This window comes from Lynx rufus, unplaced genomic scaffold, assembly GCF_022079265.1.
Source record: "Lynx rufus isolate CCGP_SWC_20201006 ecotype Redwood Valley unplaced genomic scaffold, mLynRuf1.p SCAF_39, whole genome shotgun sequence".
Lineage (NCBI taxonomy): Eukaryota > Metazoa > Chordata > Mammalia > Carnivora > Felidae > Lynx > Lynx rufus.
This window is the reverse complement of record NW_025814855.1, coordinates 1,681,620-1,701,408: the sequence shown is the minus strand read 5'-3', so window position 1 is coordinate 1,701,408 and position 19,789 is coordinate 1,681,620. Positions and strand designations below refer to the sequence as shown.

The window sequence follows — 19,789 nt, the reverse complement described above, 5'->3', positions numbered from 1 at the left end:
AAGTTCTTTACTTTTAATTTTTATGGAATGCAACTATTAACTGGGCATGAAATTTTAGAATATTTAAAATTACCACACTCCTTGTAGAAATCCATACTTGGTCATAGTGTTTACTTTTAAAAATACTTGCTTCATAATATCTATTTAAAAATTCTTTAAATTTGGTCCAGCAATTCACTTCTGGATATATACCTCCAAAGAATTGAAAACAGAGGGATTTTTTTTAATTCTTTTTAATGTTTGTTTATTTTTGAGAGAGAGAGGGACAGACCGTGAGCAAGGAAGGGGCAGAGAGAGAGGGAGACACAGAATCCAAATCAGGCTCCAGTCTCTGAGCTGTCAGCACAGAGCCCAATGCTGGGCTTGAACCCACAAACTGCGAGATCATGACCTGAGCTGAAGTCCAATGCTTAAATGACTGAGCCACCCAGGTGCCCCCAAAATGGAGATTTAAACAGATATTTGTAAACCTATGTTTATAGCATCATTGTTCCCAGTAGCCCAAAGATAGAAGTAACCTAAGTGTCTATCCTTGGATCAATGGTTAAACCAAATGTAGTATATACGTATAATAGAATACTATTCAGCCATTAAAAAGAATGAAATCTGGGGCACCTGACTGGCTCAGTTGGTTAAGCGTCCGACTTCGGCTCAGGTCATGATCTCGCAGTTTGTGAGTTTGAGCCCCACATGTGGCTCTGTGCTGACAGCTTAGAGCCTGGAAACTGCTTCGAATTCTGTGTCTCCCTCTCTCACTGTTCCTCCCCCACTCATGCTCTGTCTGTCTGTCTCTCTCTCTCCTTCAAAAATAAATAAAAACATTAAAAAACATTTTAAAAAAGAATGAAATCTTACCATTTGCAACAACATGATGAATCTGGAGAGTATAATGCTAAGTATAATAAATCAAAGGGTGCCTGGCTGTCTCAATCAGTAGGGTATGCAACTCTTACTTACTTATTGATTCATTCATTCATGTATGAGAGAGCAGGAGAGGGGCAGAGAGAAATGGGGACAGAAGATCTGAAGCAGGCTCTGTGAAGACAACAGAGACCCCAACGTGGGGCTTGAACTCACAAACCTGAGCTGAAGGCAGCCACTTAAACAACTGAACCACCCAGACGCCCCATGTTGGTGCATCTCTTGATCTTGGGGTTGTGAGTTCCAAACCCATGTTGGGGGTAGAGACTCCTAAAATAAATTTTTAAAAAATCACATTCAGGGGTGCCTGGGGGGCTTAGTCAGTTAAGCACCCAACTTTGGCTCAGGTCATGATCTCACAGTTCTGGGTTCAAGCCCCGCGTGGGGCTCTGTGCTGACAGTTCAGAGCCTGGAGCCTGCTTTAGATTCTGTGTCTCCCTCTCTCTGCCCCTCCCCTGCTTGTGCTCTCTCTCTCTCAAAAATAAACATTAATTTTTTTTTTAATCACATGTTAAAATGTGACTCAGTCAGTTGGGTGACTCAGTCAGTTGAGTGTCCGACTTCAGTTCAGGTCATGATCTCATGGTTCGTGGGTTCGAGCCCCGTGTCAGGCTCTGTGCTGACAGCTCAGAGCCTGGAGCCTGCTTCAGATTCTGTGTCTCCCTCTCTCTCTCTCTGTCCCTCCCCCACTCTTGCTGTGTCTCTCTTGCTCCCAAAAATAAACGTTAAAAAAATTAAAAATAAGTAAAAAATAAAGCAGAGAAAGACAAATCCCATGATTTCACTCATACATAGAATTTAAGAAACAAAACAAATGAACAAAGGGAAAAAGGCAAGCCAAGAAACAACAGACTCTTAAATATAGGGAACAAACTGTTTATTACCAGAGGGGAGGCAGCGGGGGGTGGGGGGGATGAAATAGGGGAAGGGGATTAAGGGCATACTTCTTATGAGCACTGAATAATGTAAAGAATTGATGAATCGCTGAATTGTACCCCGGAAACTAATAACACTGTATGTTAACTACAATGGAATTAAAAAATAAATAAATCATTGGCCATTGGCAATTGACTCAACTTTCATCCCCTCTCTCCTTCTTAGAGGTTCAGGAGGATTGAAAATGCCAATCCTCTAATTTCTGTCATCACAGGAAACTCCAAAAGTTTCAGAAGCTCTGTGCTGGGAAGGGGGATGAAGACAAAGTAAATGTCTCTTATTAAAAAGCACAACTGGGACGCCCAGCTGGTTCCGTCAGTGGAGCGTGCGACTCTTGATCTCGGAGTTGTGAGTTCAAGCCCCATGTTGAGTGTAGAGATTACTTAAAATCTTTCTTAAAAATCACAATGACTATGATGCTTGAAAAATGATATTAATAAGTTTATTCTCGTTGTCCTCAAGATCCGCTGAACTCTGGATTCAGGATCGGTCGGCAGGGTGTGGCACCATGTGTCTGTCTCCGCCTCCTGAAGTCCTGTTGAGTGTCTCCGGCAGGTTCCGCTCTGGAAAAGCTGAAGGTATATTTAGGAAAACGTGTTTCCAAGACAAGTGAGAGAAATGTAGAGCCCAGGCTGAAGATATCAAATACACTGAATGTCTCTGTCTATCTTGCTCTGGCTCTGGAGAAATAAGGCAGCTGATAGAAAGACTGGGGCCATTTTGTGTAGCTTCTATGCCTAAGGAGGAAAGAAAAATGGAAGAAGCCAGTTTGTACATTCAAACATGGAAGTAAACTCGTTCCCGCCTTCCTAGTCCGGTGTGGAACTTACCACCTCCTGGGAAAGCCATGCGCTAGCCGGCCTTTGGCAGAACAAACCTAAGGACTGATTCCTCCATTATTTCAACCATACCTTCCACAAAGTCAACAGATTGTTTACTATGTACCAGGTACCGGGAAGACATCGATTAAAAAGAGAGAGAGAGAGAATGTGAATTTTGTTCGAGTAGTCTTCATGCCCAGCACAGAACCCAATGTGGGGCTTGAACTCATGACCCTGAGATCAAGACCTGAGCTGAGTTCAAGAGTTGGAGGCTCAATTGAGCAACTCAGACACCCCCCCCCCAAAATTCACATTCTAATGGGGTTTATGGGCTCCAGCTAGAAAGTGGCCAGTGGAATTCTTTTGGGGGACCACTGACTTGGGAAGGGTCTTCAGGAACTATAACTAATCCCCTTACTCCATAGAGTCTGATAAGGCCTTGAGTAGGAGGTATCCCAAGAGATGGTTGGAGTTGACTCCATCATGTGGAAGGACTGGGCACTCAGTAGGCTCTGCTCTGTGAGCCAACATGAGAACAACAGAGTGATTACCTTGAACTCTTTCATCTCAGAGATCCTGTTCCTGGTCTTGTCTCTGTTCTAAGTCTCCATCATCAGGTTCTCTTTTTCTCTGGGCATGGAATCTGGATCTCCGATTTTGAAACCAAATCTAAGTGGGTAAAACATCAAGAATTAATTCAATCAAATGATGTCATGCAAGCTTCACCATTGCTTTCACAAGGCAAAAGGAAGAGAGAGGGGGTTGGTTCTAGGCCTAATTCCAAAATCACCAGCCTTCCATATGACAGCTAGGACGGTCTATCAAGTCTGAAGATAAAGCCCAAAATTCGGAACCTCACACCTAGTGCCTTCATGATGGGTTTCATATCCTTAAGTCCCCACGGTCGCCTCATTACCAGTGCTGGTTTTCCCTAAAATGTCATGCCTATACTGACACTCTTCCCTCTGCCTGGAATTCTTTTCCCATCTTTTTTTTCCTTCCTCTTAAAAATGCTTATGTTTCTTCTATGACCCAGGATAGAATATTGTCTGTCTAGGGAGATATTTTTCATCCCACAAGACATAATTGTTACCCCTTGCCTCTGCCCATAAGTTACACACATACATGCACATTATATATATATATATATATATATATATATCTATCAAGTATATGTATATATTATTTATAATAACATAACTTTAGAAAAACGTATATGTATTTATATACTACGCACACACACACACACACACACTCACATTCCACAACTACTACGTTTGATTTTCACAGAGGTTGCAAATAGAATAGGCACAGATCTGGAGTCCAGAAACCAGGCTTTGGAAAAGTCACGTAATACCATGAAAACTTTCATGTCCTTCCTGAAGGTATAGATCACTCTGCAGGTGAATTATTGTTTTGGAGGAACTGCACATATGCAACCCTGTGTTCAGTTTCTACACCTGAATCATAAATTTTCTCCATCTGCCTTGTTTGTGGTACCTATGAGAACCAGTGCCCTGTTGATAAAGTCATTCAGAGATTTCTCATTATTTCTGCACCTACCAAGATCTATTTTTTATAAATGTTTATTTTGAGAGAGAGAGAGCAGGGGAAGGGCAGAAAGAGAGGGAGAGAGAAAATCCTAAGCAGGCACCCCTCTGTCAGTGCAGAGCCCTACACGGGGCTTGATCTCACAAACCACGAGATCATGACCTGAGCCAAAATCAAGAGTCGGACACTTAGCCGACTGAGGCACCCAGGTGCCCCACAATATCTTGAATTTAAGGAAAAATATATTCGGCTTTGAATTCTGAGGAGAAAACTAGCCCAAAGAATATTGGAATGGCTACATTAGGACAAGATTAACTTCGTACTTCATCACCAGCTTCTGTTTTCTTCTCTCCCAACTCACATGCTCCTTCAGAATCACACCAAACCATTTACTCAAAAAAATCAGTCTTCCATTTATATCCATCTTCTCCATAGAATCTCCCAACCCTCACCGAGGCACATCCTCCTCTAGAACCCAATCCTCCTGCTGGATAACACCAAGATTAGCCATCCATCCAAGCTAGACCCACCACGTCTTCCTCGTTATCTCATCTCTTTCCCTCTCCACGCCCACCCCTGTCCTCCACACCCCATCTATGCATTGCTATCAGTCTGTGTCCGTGCTGTTTCTCACACAGCACTCATTTCCATGTCTCAGCCTCCTTGACTTTTCACTGATTGTCAAACTTACTTCCTGTTTCCATAGTGGAGTCCATTCTTCACTGGAGGAAGAGGAGCTATTTCAAACTGTAACTAGAGCATGCTTTCTCCTCTGTCTTAATTCTTTGAGCATGTCTCTACCACACAAAGGATAAAATATAAACTCTTATAGCAAGTATTTCCAAGTGTCTTATCCACTTCAAGACTTTTGAGCTCTGCTCAGCATACAGGGGTTAATCAGAGATGGGCCCCCTATCACAGCTCACAGGCTAATGGAAGATGGTGTCCACAAACCCTGAACACAACAGCTTAATCAACTGGTCACAATTGGTCTAGACTTGAGGCCTCCTTAAGTATATTTATGTCACCCTAGTTCACCAGCCCACAGACAATTCACAATGTTCTGGAAGCCACAGGACTGCTGCTAGGAATCCAGTCTACCACAACTGCTGCCCTTATTAACCCCCTCTCTTCTGGTCTTCCCCCATGGGATCTCTCTCTGCTTTGCAAGCCCCAGATCAAGTTTTCCTCTGTGAAACCGTTTCTGACCAAACACCAAACACATTGTTTGCTCCTATTTGTCTAGGAGGTAAATTTGTGTGACATTTAATCATACTATTGGAATTATCAGATTACTGGAAAGAACACTGTTTTTTTTTTTTTAGTATTTATTTATTTTGAGAGAGAAAGAGAATGAGTGGGGGAGGGGCAGAGGCAGAGAGAGAATCCCAAGCAGGTTCCTTGCTGTCAGCACAGAGTCAACCTGGGCTCGATCTCATGACTCAAGGCAAAATCAAGACTCAGGTGCTTAACCGACTGAGCCACCCAGGCACCCAAGGAGCACTGGTCTAAATACACACACAGAGCACACCACTCTGACAGAATTCTATTCCATCTGGATCCTACATTTCTCTGAGTTAAAATTTTAAATCTCTAAATTAGACATAATAATTCCAACCTCATGGGATAATTAGAAAGGCTGAAAACTGTGATAGATGTAAAAGACTTTAGGCAAATGCCTGGCTCATATTGCATGCAAAGAAACATTCCTTCCTTCGTTCAACAAATTACTCCTTGTGTCAGGCGCTATTCAGAAGACAAAGAGTAGAAAACAATCCCTTCCTCAGTCACTGCTCTCCAAATCCCACCGCAGCCATTGCCGCCATAATGCCTAAGCGCAAGATGCAGAATCCCAAGCAACAGCTCCCCCTGCAGGAGGAAAGAGACCAGAAATGAGACGGATGGGAGTCCCATTAGACCACCTGGCCTTCTGGCCAATGGAAAGCTTGATGACCCCAATCAGCTCTTCATGGAGGTCCTCCAGAACCAAGAAGACCAATGACTCCACAATGCTGAGTCTCCCACCTCCTCCCCTGGGCAGAGGCCCAATTCGGGGAGGCCCAGGCCCCAGACGAGGCCCAAATAGTTGTGGTTGGTTGGGGGAGGACGTGGGCAATGCTGAACCCTGTTCTCCCAGACCAGGCCATGGGAGTCCCTCCAGGGGAGGCTTCCAACAAAGAGCAGAGAAACTCTTGAAGCTCAGAAGCTGGTCTCTTATCAAGAATACCTCCCTGCCCAAGGATGGACTCCAGGTTATGGAAGACAAATCCAACTGCCCTGTATGCAGACACTTTGCCAAAAAGGGCCAGTGTCAATATGAGGACCTCTGTGTCCTCTATCACCCAGGTATCAACAGACCACCCTGTGAGACTGTATCTTCCCATCCAGGCGGGGAGGAGCCTCCTGTGACCTGAAGGCCACATAGTCCCCTGTGGCTCTGTGATGGCTACTTTGAAGCTGTTCCACCCACCACCCTCAGTCAGTGACACCCCCCCCCCTTTTGGTCCAGAGTTGTGTGTCATCACTGGTGCCCAGTATGTGGTCTTTCTTCTGATCCAGCCTCCAGAGGCTCGTGTTCAGGACCCCATCTTTGTTCCCTTCATCTGCCTCCTGGGTCCTCGTCCCCTGTGCCAGCTGGCTGCTGTACAGGAAACCTCTTTGGTGCTGCTGCTTGGGCACCTGTCCACCCAGCCCCCAGTACTGCCCTCGATTCCCTGGAGCAGTTTCCTATCATTCCCTCCTTCCGGCTGCTTGTGTTAAGTCCTTTTTACGTGACACCCTCTGCCCCTAGTGTTGCCAGCAGCTCTGCGAAATTCACCAGGTTGTGTGACCTGGGGTCAAGTCTGAATGATAGGTGGAGTTACCCCTGAAAGGCCATTCTCCTTGCTTTTGGATTTTGTAGTTTCTGTGTGTCAGCAGCATGGCCCCCACCACTCTGGGCTGTGATCCCTGTGGTTATGAAACTGTGCATCCCTTTGTAGCCTTTTTCAATGTGGTTGGTCTCTTTTTGATGTCCTAATGCTAGAGTTGAGCTTTTCTGCCAAAGTGAGTGAGGCTCTTGGTGACCTCTAGACTTCCTGTAACCTCCCAACATGGGAGAATTGTAGAACTTTCCACAAGACTGCCTCCCTGGTCCTCCCCATTCTTCTCCTGGTGTCAGTTCTTCTGGGTTTGACACAAGATTTTGAGGTGTTCTCTAAAGCCTCTGGTGGGCTACCCTATTCTCCTGTCCAGCCCACTTTACTTAGACTAAGTCACTGCAAGGCCACCAGACTTTTTGACTGAATTCTGTGACTCTCCACCCAGCCAACCTTAGGATGGAACCTGGACAGTACTGTTGCCCTCTTCCAACCTTCTTCCCTGACATCCCTGGCACTGGTTGCTTTCTGTGAAAATAGCAGACAGGTTCGGTTTTCAACCTGTCCTGAGGAAATGCATCAGGAGTGTGGGCAAGAAGGAGGGCAAGTTTTTGTTTGGTAGCATAACCTGGGTAAGGGCCATTGCAGAACTGAGAAAGAATTTTTTAAAATATTTTTAATATTAGTAATAAATTCAGTGAAAATAAAGAAAGAAAGAAAACAAAATAAAACACTGGTTACAGCAAGAAAGAACTGAAGGGGGTGAGATAGCTGGCCCTAGGGCAACCAGATGGAGGGGCACCTCGGTGGCTCAGGTGGTTACGCGTCTGACTCTCGGTTTCAGCTCAGGTCATGATCTCATGGTTTGTGGGATCAAGGCCCACATCAGGCTCTGTGCTGTCTGCAGGGAGCCTGCTTGGGATTCTCTCTCCCTCTCTCTCTGCCTCTTTTCTACTCGTGTCCACTCTCTCTCTAAATAAATAAGCCTCAAGAACCTACTAGATGGAGAGAATAGCTCATGAGAGGCCCTGGGGTGGGAATGTGCCTCACATGTCCATCCACAGGGCTCCCCATCTCCTACATCTCCATCCTAGGAGATGGGGCAAATTCTTTATCACTTACTTGGACTCTTGACTCGGGAACACCAATTTCTTTAGCAAGTTGCTCTCTGGAATCAAAGCCAGGATAAGGATTGTTCGAAAATGCCTCAATGAGGGCGTGTAATTGCAAGGACGTATAGTTGGTACGACTCCGTCTGTCTTCTCTACCTAGGATAGGTGTAAGACTGAGGGTCACGGAACATTTCAGAGGTCAGTTGACATATTCCCAAACAAGGAACCCAAACCTGTCCTACACTGTCTCCATCTAATACATTGCATCTCCTTAAGAGGGCCTTGCCCTGACTTATTTCAGGCAGAAGGTTCTAGAAGAGACACAGTATATGGCTAGGTTGCTGGTTCTTTCCAGTGGAAAGAAGGTAAGCAGAGCAAAGTCTCAAAAGGTCCATGAACCACGCAGGAAAGAATTTCCAGGGGCCATATTGGACCCATTGCTACCAGAAGACCTTGAACAAGAGGCCCTGAGAGAAAGAACATTCCTCTCCCACTCAGAGTAGTAGTTAGCTCCAAGTAGAGAGGACCTTGTGTACCCAAGGAGCTCTGTTGTGGAAGGACTGGAACAGACTATTTACTTTGAATCTCCTCTTCAAGGTGATCTTGGTCTTGGCTTGATTCTAAGTCCTCATCGGGTTCTGATTTCTTCTGGTGCCTAGCTCTTCGATTCTGAAACCAAATCTTGAGTGAGGAAAAGAAAATGAGAGAATTAAGTATGTCTAGGTCATCTCACCCTATTACTGCCTGTCTTCAAAGGGTATGATTCTTTTTTTTTTTTTCAACGTTTTTATTTATTTTTGGGACAGAGAGAGACAGAGCATGAACGGGGGAGGGGCAGAGAGAGAGGGAGACACAGAATCGGAAACAGGCTCCAGGCTCTGAGCCATCAGCCCAGAGCCCGACGCGGGGCTCCAACTCACGGACCGCGAGATCGTGACCTGGCTGAAGTCGGACGCTTAACCGACTGCGCTACCCAGGCGCCCCTGAAGGGTATGATTCTTACAGGTCTAAGCTCAGTACTGTTACAGATACCTGTCACATCCGACTAAGTCTTAGGTCAAGGTTTGGCATTTAGCATCTTCACAATCTGGTCCCAACATGACTATAGTAATCTTTCTAAGTTAATAAATAGATGCTGCAATTATTATGCATTTATCAACCAGCTCAAGTATTTCCTCTTCTCTGAAGAAGCACCTGCACATGTCGTTGCCACTCCTAGACACTCTTTCACCCTCAGTACTCACATTTGTGAAGTGAGACAAAGAGCAGCATCCTTGTGACTTCATTCTGGGTGTCAAGTTACTTCACGCAAAGCCCTTAGCACACTGGCACATAATGTGCTCGATTAACAGTTTCCTTGCCTCCTTGTCTACTTTTAGTCTTGGAGATACAGAATTTGTAACTTACCTGGATTCGAGACTCTTCAGTATTGACTTCTAAAGCAAGTTTTTGTTTGGTAGCATAACCTGGGTAAGGGTTTTTATCAAATGCTTTGATGAGGATTTTCAATTGATCTTGTGTGAATTTGGTGCGGCTGCGTCTGTGATTCACTGGTGTGGTCTCTGTGGAAAGATTAGGAAAGACGAAGCATTTAATAGGCCAGCTTATAAATTTCAAACTTCAACCTCAAGCTAGTGTTTGATTTCCGCTTTTCCTTTGTAATCCACCAGAAACCAGTAGGAAAGAACTCTGACACAATTATAAATCCCTTAAATACACAAGGGTGATTCTTTTTTTTTTTAAAACGTTTATTTATTTTTGAGACAGAGAGAGACAGAGCATGAATGGGGGAGGGTCAGAGAGAGAGGGAGACACAGAATCTGAAACAGGCTCCAGGTTCTGAGCTATCAGCACAGAGCCTGACATGGGGCTCGAACTCATGGACCACGAGATCATGGCCTGAGCCAAAGTTGGACGCTTAACTGACTGAGCCACCCAGGCGCCCCACACAAAGGTGATTCTTGAACTTCTCTATTTTATCTGAATGCCATGACTGGGAGTCAAGGTCTTCTATTTTTCAAAAACCATGAAAAATTTATGTGTTCTGTTCATACGGATTTAGAAGAATGAGTCAAGAAAAGGCGTGTAATAATAGGTCATTACAATCATGAATACTCGAAACCATAGAAATGGAGAGCAAATGAAGTACCATTAAGTCCCTTTCAGTTTTTCTGGTTTAATTTCCGGGTAAAATCCATTGCCCTCAATAGCAGATAAATAGGATCACTTTCCAAAATGTTTTTAAAAACACTATGGGGAGGATCATTTGGTTCTTATAGCAACATGCAGAAGAATGAACCTGGACCACTTTCTTACACCATACGCAAAAATACTCAAAGTGGATGAAAGACCTAAACATAAGACAGGAAACCATCAAAATCCTAGAGGAGAAAACAGGCAATAATAACCTCTTTGACCGTGGCTGCAGCAACTTCTTACTAGACATGTCTCCAGAGGCAAGAAAAACAAAAGCAAGAATGAACTATTGGGACCTCATCAAAATAAAAAAGTGTCTGCACAACGAAGGAAACAATCAACAAAACTAAAAGGCAACCGACAGAATGGGAGAAGATATTTGCAAGTAACATATCAGATAAAGGGTTAGTATCCAAAATCTATAAAGAACTTATCAAACTCAACACCCAAAAGACAAATAATCCAGTGAAGAAATGGGCAAAAGACACGAATAGATACTTTTCCAAAGAAGACATCCAGATGGCCAACAGACACATGAAAAGATGCTCAGCATCACTCATCAGGGAAATACAAATCAAAACCACATTGAGATACCGCCTCACACAGGTCAGAGTGACTAAAATTAACAACTAAGGGAACAAGACTCAAAAAAGTCAAACTCCACATTTATGCAAAAAAAAAAAAAAATCCAGTCAAAACTCTTAACTACAGCAAAATAAAGAATTCATTGAGATTCCCAGACCACAGGGATGCTTTTTTTTCTTTGATCCTTGAATGTTTGTCCCTCTAAGTTTAAATCTTCATTTGCATACCAGTCTACTACCTCCTGGTCTGTTGTACTTCATTGAAAGAAGGCTAAGGAAGCCCGATGCGAGGCTCAAACTCACGAACTGTGAGATTATGACCTGAGCCAAAGCCAGAAGCGTGACTGACTGAGCCACCCAGGTGTCCCTAGAGTTCTAAATTTTTTTAAGTAATCTCTACACCCAACTTGGAGGCCAGCTTACAACCCTGAGGTCAAGAGTCACATAATCTACCAACTGAGAGAGCCAGGCACCCTGAAAGGAGAAGGTTAACTTTACTATCATTCTCAAGTCCTCTTGAATCTTACCATGTTGATCAGGCCCTCACCAATATTTTTGACCTAGTCATATATAATGACTTCCTTGGCCTTATACCTTGGAATAAATGTGTCCTCCAGCCACTACCACCAACTTTCTGTCCCACAACCAGGCCAACTTCCTTCTACTCCAGAACTTGGTACTTGTTCTTCTCTTCCTGCGATGCCCTTCATGTGATGAGGGACTAGATTGCTCCTTTATGACAGGTTCCAGCTTGAGCACCACCTTCTCAGAGTCCTTCCCTGACCCTCCAGTCTAAGGCCCACACTCTGTGCTCCAAATAGTCATGATTGAATTTTTCTGATGGCAAAGTAATCTTCTCTGAGGTTGGCCTTAGGTTAAAAAGCCCTCACAGGACCCTACCCATCTTATACCTTCAAGTAGGTTCTTCTCTGTGCACAGATCCTTGACTGTATACATTCTTAAAAGGAAAAATCCTTTACAGTAAAAAGCTCAAAGGAAAGCTTAAGCCCTGAAGTAGATATAGAGGAACTTCTAACTAACCCAGATCAACTCCCTAGGGAATGGGGGGTGGGGATAAGCAAATTAGGGCCTCCTGCCTAATTCCTACACTGACAGGTAGAGGGTGGGCAGGGAGGAACAGGAGATGAAGAGCTAAAGTAAGATGAAGGATAAGAAAGGAGGAAAGCAAAGAGAAAAATCTGAGGAAGATCTCTTTTATCAACCTAGGAGCATGTTATAGCCCAATAAGCTAACGGTTCCTAGAGATCAGTATCAAGATGGTTCATCTCTGACTCTGGGGGGCACAAAGCTCCAGACCGTTACCGCTTGGTAATTCCCTTCCTGAGTCTCTATCCTAGAGGAACGGACACGTGTACGTCTGGGTAACACACATGGATATTCACTGCCATTTTGTTGGTAGTAGTGAACATTCTGTCTATTAACAGGGAATTGCATTTCCAAACAAAAATACCAACAGGATATTTGAAGTAAACCTTATTTTAGGATGTTCAGATTTACAGAGAAGTTACAAAGCTGGTATGAGGAGTTCCCATATCTTCCATTCCCAGTTTCCCCTATTATTCATTGTACTTTTTTCTTTTTTTTTTTCCACGTTTATTTATTTATTTTTTGGGACAGAGAGAGACAGAGCATGAACGGGGGAGGGGCAGAGAGAGAGGGAGACACAGAATCGGAAACAGGCTCCAGGCTCTGAGCCATCAGCCCAGAGCCCGACGCGGGGCTCAAACCCACGGACCGTGAGATCGTGACCTGGCTGAAGTCGGACGCTTAACCGACTGCGCCACCCAGGCGCCCCTCATTGTACTTTTTTCTAGGTAATCTCTACACCCAATGTGGGGCTCGAGCTCATGACCCAGAGATCAGGGATCACATGTTTGGGGCACCTGGGTGGCTCAGTCAGTTAAGCATCCACCTTTCAGCTCAGGTCATGATCTCACAGTTGCTGAATTCGAGCCCCACATCAGGCTCTGCACAGACAGTGTAGAGCCTGCTTAGGATTCTGTCTTTTTCCCACTCTCTGCCCCTCCCCACTTGTGCTCGCTCTCTCTCTCTCTCTCAAAATAAATAAGCTTAAAAAAAAAGAGCCACATTCTCAGGGGCGCCTGGGTGGCTCAGTTGGTTGAGCATTGTACTCTTGATTTCAGTTCAGGTCATGATCATAGGGTCATGGGATTGAGCCCTACAGAGGGCTCCATGCCCCCGCCAAGGGGGAGTGGGGCATGGAGCACGGAGCCTGCTTAAGATTGCTCAATCTCTCACTTTCTCTCTATCCCTCAGCCCCTCTCCCCAGTTCTCAGAAAAAAAAAAAAAGTCACATGCTCTCCCAACTGAGCCAACTAGGTACCCCTCCCCTATTATTAACATATTACCACAGTACATTTCTCACAATGAAGGAATTGATACTGTTGCATTGTTGGTAAGTAAAGTCCATACTTTTTTCATATTTTCCAAGTTTTTATCTAAAAGTTTTTATCTAGTATCCTTTTTCTGTTCTCAGATGCTATCTAAGGTACCATATTACAATGGGTCCTCAGATCTCCTTAGGCTCCCTTTGGCCCTGACAGTTTCTTAGACTTTAGTTTTTCATGATATAGACAGTTCTAAGGAGTACTGAAAAAGTGTTTTGTAGAACTTCATTGGAGTTTATCTGATGTTTTTCTCATGATGAGAATATGGCTGTTTTCTGAGAAGAGACCAAACAGGATTTTGAGGGCCACCTAAAACATACGGGGAGAATACAAGCCCACAAAGTAGATTATACATTTTGTTTAAAAAGGATAAAGATGATGCATTTAATTATCCAGATAAAATAGAGTAGTAAAAGCTTTTTCTTACAGTACTCATGCAGAAACAGACCAGTAGACAAATGGAACCCAACAGAAAGCCGAGGAACAGAAAGCCTGTTCTATATAGAACTTGGGACAGCCAGAGCCTCCAAAATCAGTGGGAAAGGGTAGTGTTGGGTAAAGAAAATGGCTTGCTGTATGAAGAAAAATGAAGTTGAATCATGATACACAGTATATTTCAAAATGCCAAATTAAAGACCTGTGAAATGTAAAAGTAAATGGAAAATCATGTACGAAAGAATCTGTGTCACATTGAGATAGAAAAGAGTTAAATAAGCTATTTAATCTCCCCAAAACACAATGGGAAAAATTTCTGGAACCAAAGACATAACTGAAAACTGCAGTTCAAAAGTTAGAAAACCAGATAAAGTCAGATGCTTGCAATGATGGGGGTGGGGTGGGGAGATGGAAACCCTTCTGGAGAGCTGGTTGGAATGTAGTTTATTCTAGATAGTGGGTGGGGCAATTGGGCTATGCTTGTTTAAATTATGTGCAGTAATTGTTTTTTTTTTTTAATTTTTTTTTCAACGTTTATTTATTTTTGGGACAGAGAGAGACAGAGCATGAACGGGGGAGGGGCAGAGAGAGAGGGAGACACAGAGTCGGAAACAGGCTCCAGGCTCTGAGCCATCAGCCCAGAGCCCGACGCGGGGCTCGAACTCACGGACCGCGAGATCGTGACCTGGCTGAAGTCGGACGCTTAACCGACTGCGCCACCCAGGCGCCCCAATGTGCAGTAATTGTAATGCCATCATTTATTTCCCACTCAAATCTCCATGACATATTTTTCAGAATGCTGTTCATATTAACAGTTGGAGCAACCTAAATGCCCATGGCTACACGAATGGGTAAGTAAAATGTGCTAATATCCCCGTGATGGAATTTTATGCCTTAAGACCAAAATAATGAGGAAAAAAAAAAAGACAAGGGAGACAAGATCGATAGGTCTCGAAGGCACAGAATTAAGTCAAGAAAGGAAGGCACAAAATGGAGTTTATACAGAGCAATAATATTTCTATGTAGCAATTATGTATATACCTACATAGGTGTACACATAAATTAAATCAAATTGTACACTTATGATTTGCATTTTACCATGTGCAGTTGTACTTCAATAAAAAGCTGGAGAGAAACAAGTGATTCCAGTAAAGATCAACTAATCTAAATAAGTTACGTTCCACCAAAACAATGTTGTGTATTTGTGAAGGATATACACATATCACAAGACACCTATCTCTAAATGGCATGAAATGCACTGGATGGAACAGATGGATGGCTGTGCACGGGGAGGGGAAGTAAGTGTGTGTTGCCGAGGAGCAGTAACCTATCAATTGTGCGTTACTAAGAAGACAAGAAAAAGAAAAAAAAAAAACTTGAAAATTATTGCACAATTTTTTTTCTCTAGAAAGTATTCCTAGATCACTAAATCCCGATGTTTTTGGGTTCAGGACCCATTTGCACTTTTAAAACTGAATATCCAAAGACCGTTTGTTTTACCTTATTAAAAATTAAAAGTGTGGGGCGCCTGGGTGGCTTAGTCGGTTGAGCGTCCGACTTCAGCTCAGGTCATGATCTCGTGGTCTGTGAGTTCGAGCCCCGCGTCGGGCTCTGTGCTGATGGCTCAGAGCCTGGAGCCTGTTTCCGATTCTGTGTCTCCCTCTCTCTCTGACCCTCCCCCGTTCATGCTCTGTCTCTCTCTGTCTCAAAAATAAATAATAAAACATTAAAAAAAATTAAAAAAAAATTAAAAGTGAGAACATTGGTTAATCCATTTTATTTAAATTTTTTTGTTTATTTATTTTTGAGAGAGAGAGATAGAGTGTGAGCAGGGGAGGGGCAGAGAGAGAGGGAGACACAGATTCTGAAGCAGGCTCCAGGCTCTGAGCTGAGCTGTCAGCACAGAGCCTGACATGGGGCTCAAACCCACAAACCCCAAGATCATGACCTGAGCTGAAGTCAGATGCTTAACCGACTGAGCCACCCAGGCACCCCTTGATTAGTCCATTTTCAAATGTCAACAAACCCGTTACATTTTAACAAAACTAACATTTTTATTAAAAAATTATCACCTTGGAATAAAAATGATTACTGGGGTAAGTGGCATTGCTTTACAGTTATGGAAATTACTTTGATGTCTATACTTAGCCATATAGAAGAGAGCTGGATTCTTATAGCTGCATCTTATCTCTTGTGATATGTTCTTTTTAGCTCAATCATGACATATACAGCCTCAGACAGGTGTATATAGTTGGGCGCAGAGTTGTACTTTAATAGCCTTTCAGATAATTAAAACTCCACCAAATTAAAAACCCACTATAACAAGTGGCATAAATTTTCTTAGATGTTAGCTGCCACGAGGTGTCTGAAACCATTTCAGTGAACTGTGTTGTATGCTGTATTATACTAAGATACACGTGTCAATTGGATAATTTTAAACTTTTTAAAAAATGTTCATTTCTTTTTAAGAGAGAGGGCAGCAGTGGGGGAGAGGCAGAGAAGAGAGGGAGACAGAGAATCCGAAGGGGCTCTGTGCTAACAGCTCAGCTCAGAGCCTGGAGCCTGCTTCGGATTCTGTGTCTGCCTCCCTCTCTGCCCCTCCCCCACTTACGTGCGCGTGGGCTCTCTCTCTCAAAAATACATAAACATAACAATTTCTTTTTAATTTTTTTAATTAATGTTTTTTATTTATATTTGAGACAGAGACAGAGTGTGAGGGAGGGAAAGGCAGAGAGAGAGGGAGACACAGAATCCGAAGCAGACTCCAGGCTCCGAGCTGACAGCACAGAGCCCGACGCGGGGCTCGAACTCATGAACCAAGATCGTGACCTGAGCCGAAGTCGATGCTTAACCGACTGAGCCACCCAGGCGCCCCTAAACATAAAAAAAATTTTTTTTAAATAAAGGAGGAGGGAAAAGAAAGAATGCATGGGGCGAAGTCACAATTTTAAGCGAAGTAATTAGGGAAGACTTCACTTAGAAAATGACTTGATTCGGGGCTCCTGGGTGGCTCAGTCGGTGGCGCTTCTGACTCTTGGTTTTCGGTTCAGGTCACGTTCTTGCAGTTGGTGAGTTCCAGCCCTGCATTGGGCTCTCTCTGTCAGCCTGTCAGCACAGAGCCGGCTTTGGATCCACTGTCCCCCTGTCTCTGACCCACCCACCCCCACTTGCACGGTCTCAAAAATAAACAAAACGTTGAAAATGTTGAAAGGAAGAAGACAAATGACTTAAGCAAAGACTTGAAGCAAATGAGAGAGGGACCCATGCTGACGTGAGGAGACCCACCTTGCAGGGACTGGGGATGGCAGTAGGAGCCTGCCTGGCCTCTTTAAGAGAGAGCAGAGGGCTACACAGTCTGGAACAAAGCAGAAACAGGTGAGGTCCTAGACCTTGGTGGCGGGGGTAGAACACAGATTATATAGGGCCTTGCAGGGCCGTGTGGGGATGGACCAAGAAATGGTCAGATTCCTAAAATATTTTGAAGTTAAAATCAACAGAACTGCCAGGCTGATTAGATATAGGTCATGAGAGAAAAGTAGGTCAAGGATGTTCCCTAGAGTTTTTAGCATGAACAGCTGACATGTCCTCAGTGAGGATAAACTCTGAGGGGGAGAGTTTGGGTGTAAACATGGAGTCCAGTTTGGGACACGCTGAGTTTGGGACACTTAGACAAACAAGTGAGACCGATGAATCCAAAGTTCAAGAGAAAAGTTCAGTCTTGAGAAAGAAGTCCGGAAGTTTCTTTGATTCCAAAGATATTCTGGTCTATGAAATTTCTCATGCCTCCCATTGTTTTTTTTTTTTAAAGAATTTTTTTAAATGTGTATTCATTTTTGAGCAGGGGAGAGGCAGAGAGAGAGGGAGACACAGAATCAGAAGCAGGCTCCAGGCTCTGAGCCGTCAGCACAGAGCCCGACATGGAGCTCGAACCCACGAACCGTGAGATCATGACCTGAGCCGAAGTCAGACACTTAACCGACTAAACCACCCAGGCGCCCCAATTTGTTGTTGTTGTTGTTTTTTAAGTTTATTTATTTATTTTGAGAGAGAAAGCGGGGCGCCTGGGTGGCTCAGTCGGTTAAGCGGCCGACTTCAGCTCAGGTCATGATCTCGCGGTCCGTGAGTTCAAGCCCCGCGTCGGGCTCTGGGCTGACAGATTCTGACAGAGCCTGTTTCAGATTCTGTGTCTCCCTCTCTCTGACCCTCCCCCGCTCATGCTCTGTCTCTCTCTGTCTCAAAAATAAATAAACGTTAAAAAATTAAAAAAAAAAAAACAAGAGAGAGAAAGCACGTGGAGGAAGGGCAGAGAAGGAGAGTGAATCCCAAGCAGGCTCTGTACCAGCAGCTTGGAGCTCGATGTGGGGCTCAAACTCACTTACTGTGAGATCATGACCTGAGCTGAAATCAAGAACAGATGCTTAACCAACTGAACCACTCAGGTGCCCCCCTCTTTTTTTTTTTTTACCACAGTTTCTTTAAATGTATCTCTCTCCCTCTCCTTCCTGAAGCAAAAATCTTCTATTTTGTTTAATTCATGATTGCCTGTATCTTTCTGAAATTCCCAATGCCCAATACACAGAAAACAGCATATTTTCATATCATATGAGAGAAAATTTTTCCCAATCCTAATAGTTATTTTAAAATTTAAAAATGGGGCTCAGTCAGTTAAGCATCTGACTCCTGATTTCGGCTCAGGTCGTGATCTCACAATTAGTAACATTGAACCCCAAGCTGGGCTCTGTGCTGGCAGCCTGAAGCCTGCTTGCGATTCTCTCTCCTCCACCCCCCTCTTAAAAATAAATAAACATTAAAAAAAAAAAAAGGTTTAAAATGGAACTCCCACAAGTTGTGGCAAGCCCGTAAGTTTGTAGTCAATTTCCTCCCAAACCAACGAAACAGAAACCTCAGTCAGGTGTGCGGGGAACTTACTGTTTGGAGAATTATCTTGAGCCATGTTGGTGGAGTCCCGAGGTCTTAGGGTTAATTGGGGAGACAGTCCGCCTCAAGGACGGTTTTATATCATCAGCCTGGATGGCCCCACCTATTTGTTCAATCTTTCGTGCTTCTGAAGTTTTATCTTTACCAATTGCATCACTTCTTACAAACAGACCCTCCTAATCTAGGAAGGGCTAGATAAGCCGCCCATTCTTCCATTGATAGATTTAATAATTTCTACTAATCTCTACCGCAAAACCATCACAAGAGCACTTCTGAGTGCTACTGTAGTCACACATTTTCTTGTTTTCAGTGTTTATTCTACACCTATGTATTTTTTTAACTGCTTTTTTTTTTAATGCTCTACACTTATCTTTTGAAGTGGTGACCTTTACTTATACTAAAAGGGTTCTTGGGAAGCACCTGGCTGCCTCAGTCGGTAGAGCGTGCGACTCTTCGGTGTTGTGAGTTCAAGCCCCACGTTGGGCGTAGAGCTTACGCGAGATCGTGACCTGGCTGAAGTCGGACACTTAACCGACTGCGCCACCCAGGCGCCCCCAAAAGAGTTCTTTTTAATTAGTTCCAGGATTAGGGTGAGGAAGATGTAGCTCTCACCACGGGAGCTATTTAAGGGGGTGCAAAAACTGCTGTGATCAAAATAAATAATATTTGAATGCAATGTTTAAACAAATAAAAATTAACTGCAAAAAGTCCACATTTATAAGATACAAAAATGTAACTAAAAACAAGATCCTGCCCCCACACTGGCAGGAGCAGTTTCAGGTGACGTTTCACGTGCAGTGACTCTCGGGGTCTCTCCCTGGCAATTTCCTCTCCGGGTCATTAATCAGCCTTGATGGAAGTCGACAGATTCTTTTAATTGTTCACAGCTGTAATCCACAGTACTGCAGGATAAAAATGAAAGTTTTGCTGCTTTTTTAAAGTTTTTTTTTAATCTTTATTTTTGACAGAGAGAGAAAGAGAGAGAGAGGAAGCGGGGGAGGAACAGAG

At 43.7% G+C, this 19,789-nt stretch overlaps 1 protein-coding gene and 1 pseudogene across 1 annotated transcript; one reads left to right on the top strand and one right to left on the bottom strand.

Annotated features, from left to right (window-relative positions):
- Positions 1-3,245: 3,245 nt before the first annotated feature.
- DUXA (double homeobox A) lies at positions 3,246-18,797 on the bottom strand. Its single transcript, XM_047094309.1, has 5 exons — positions 18,773-18,797; positions 9,607-9,761; positions 8,778-8,880; positions 8,210-8,355; positions 3,246-3,347 (listed from the first exon to the last, which is right to left on the bottom strand). The coding sequence occupies exons 1-5, from the start codon at positions 18,795-18,797 to the stop codon at positions 3,246-3,248; spliced, it is 531 nt and encodes a 176-aa protein (XP_046950265.1).
- On the top strand, positions 5,169-7,059 carry LOC124522681 (proline-rich protein 3-like; annotated as a pseudogene).
- Positions 18,798-19,789: the final 992 nt, after the last annotated feature.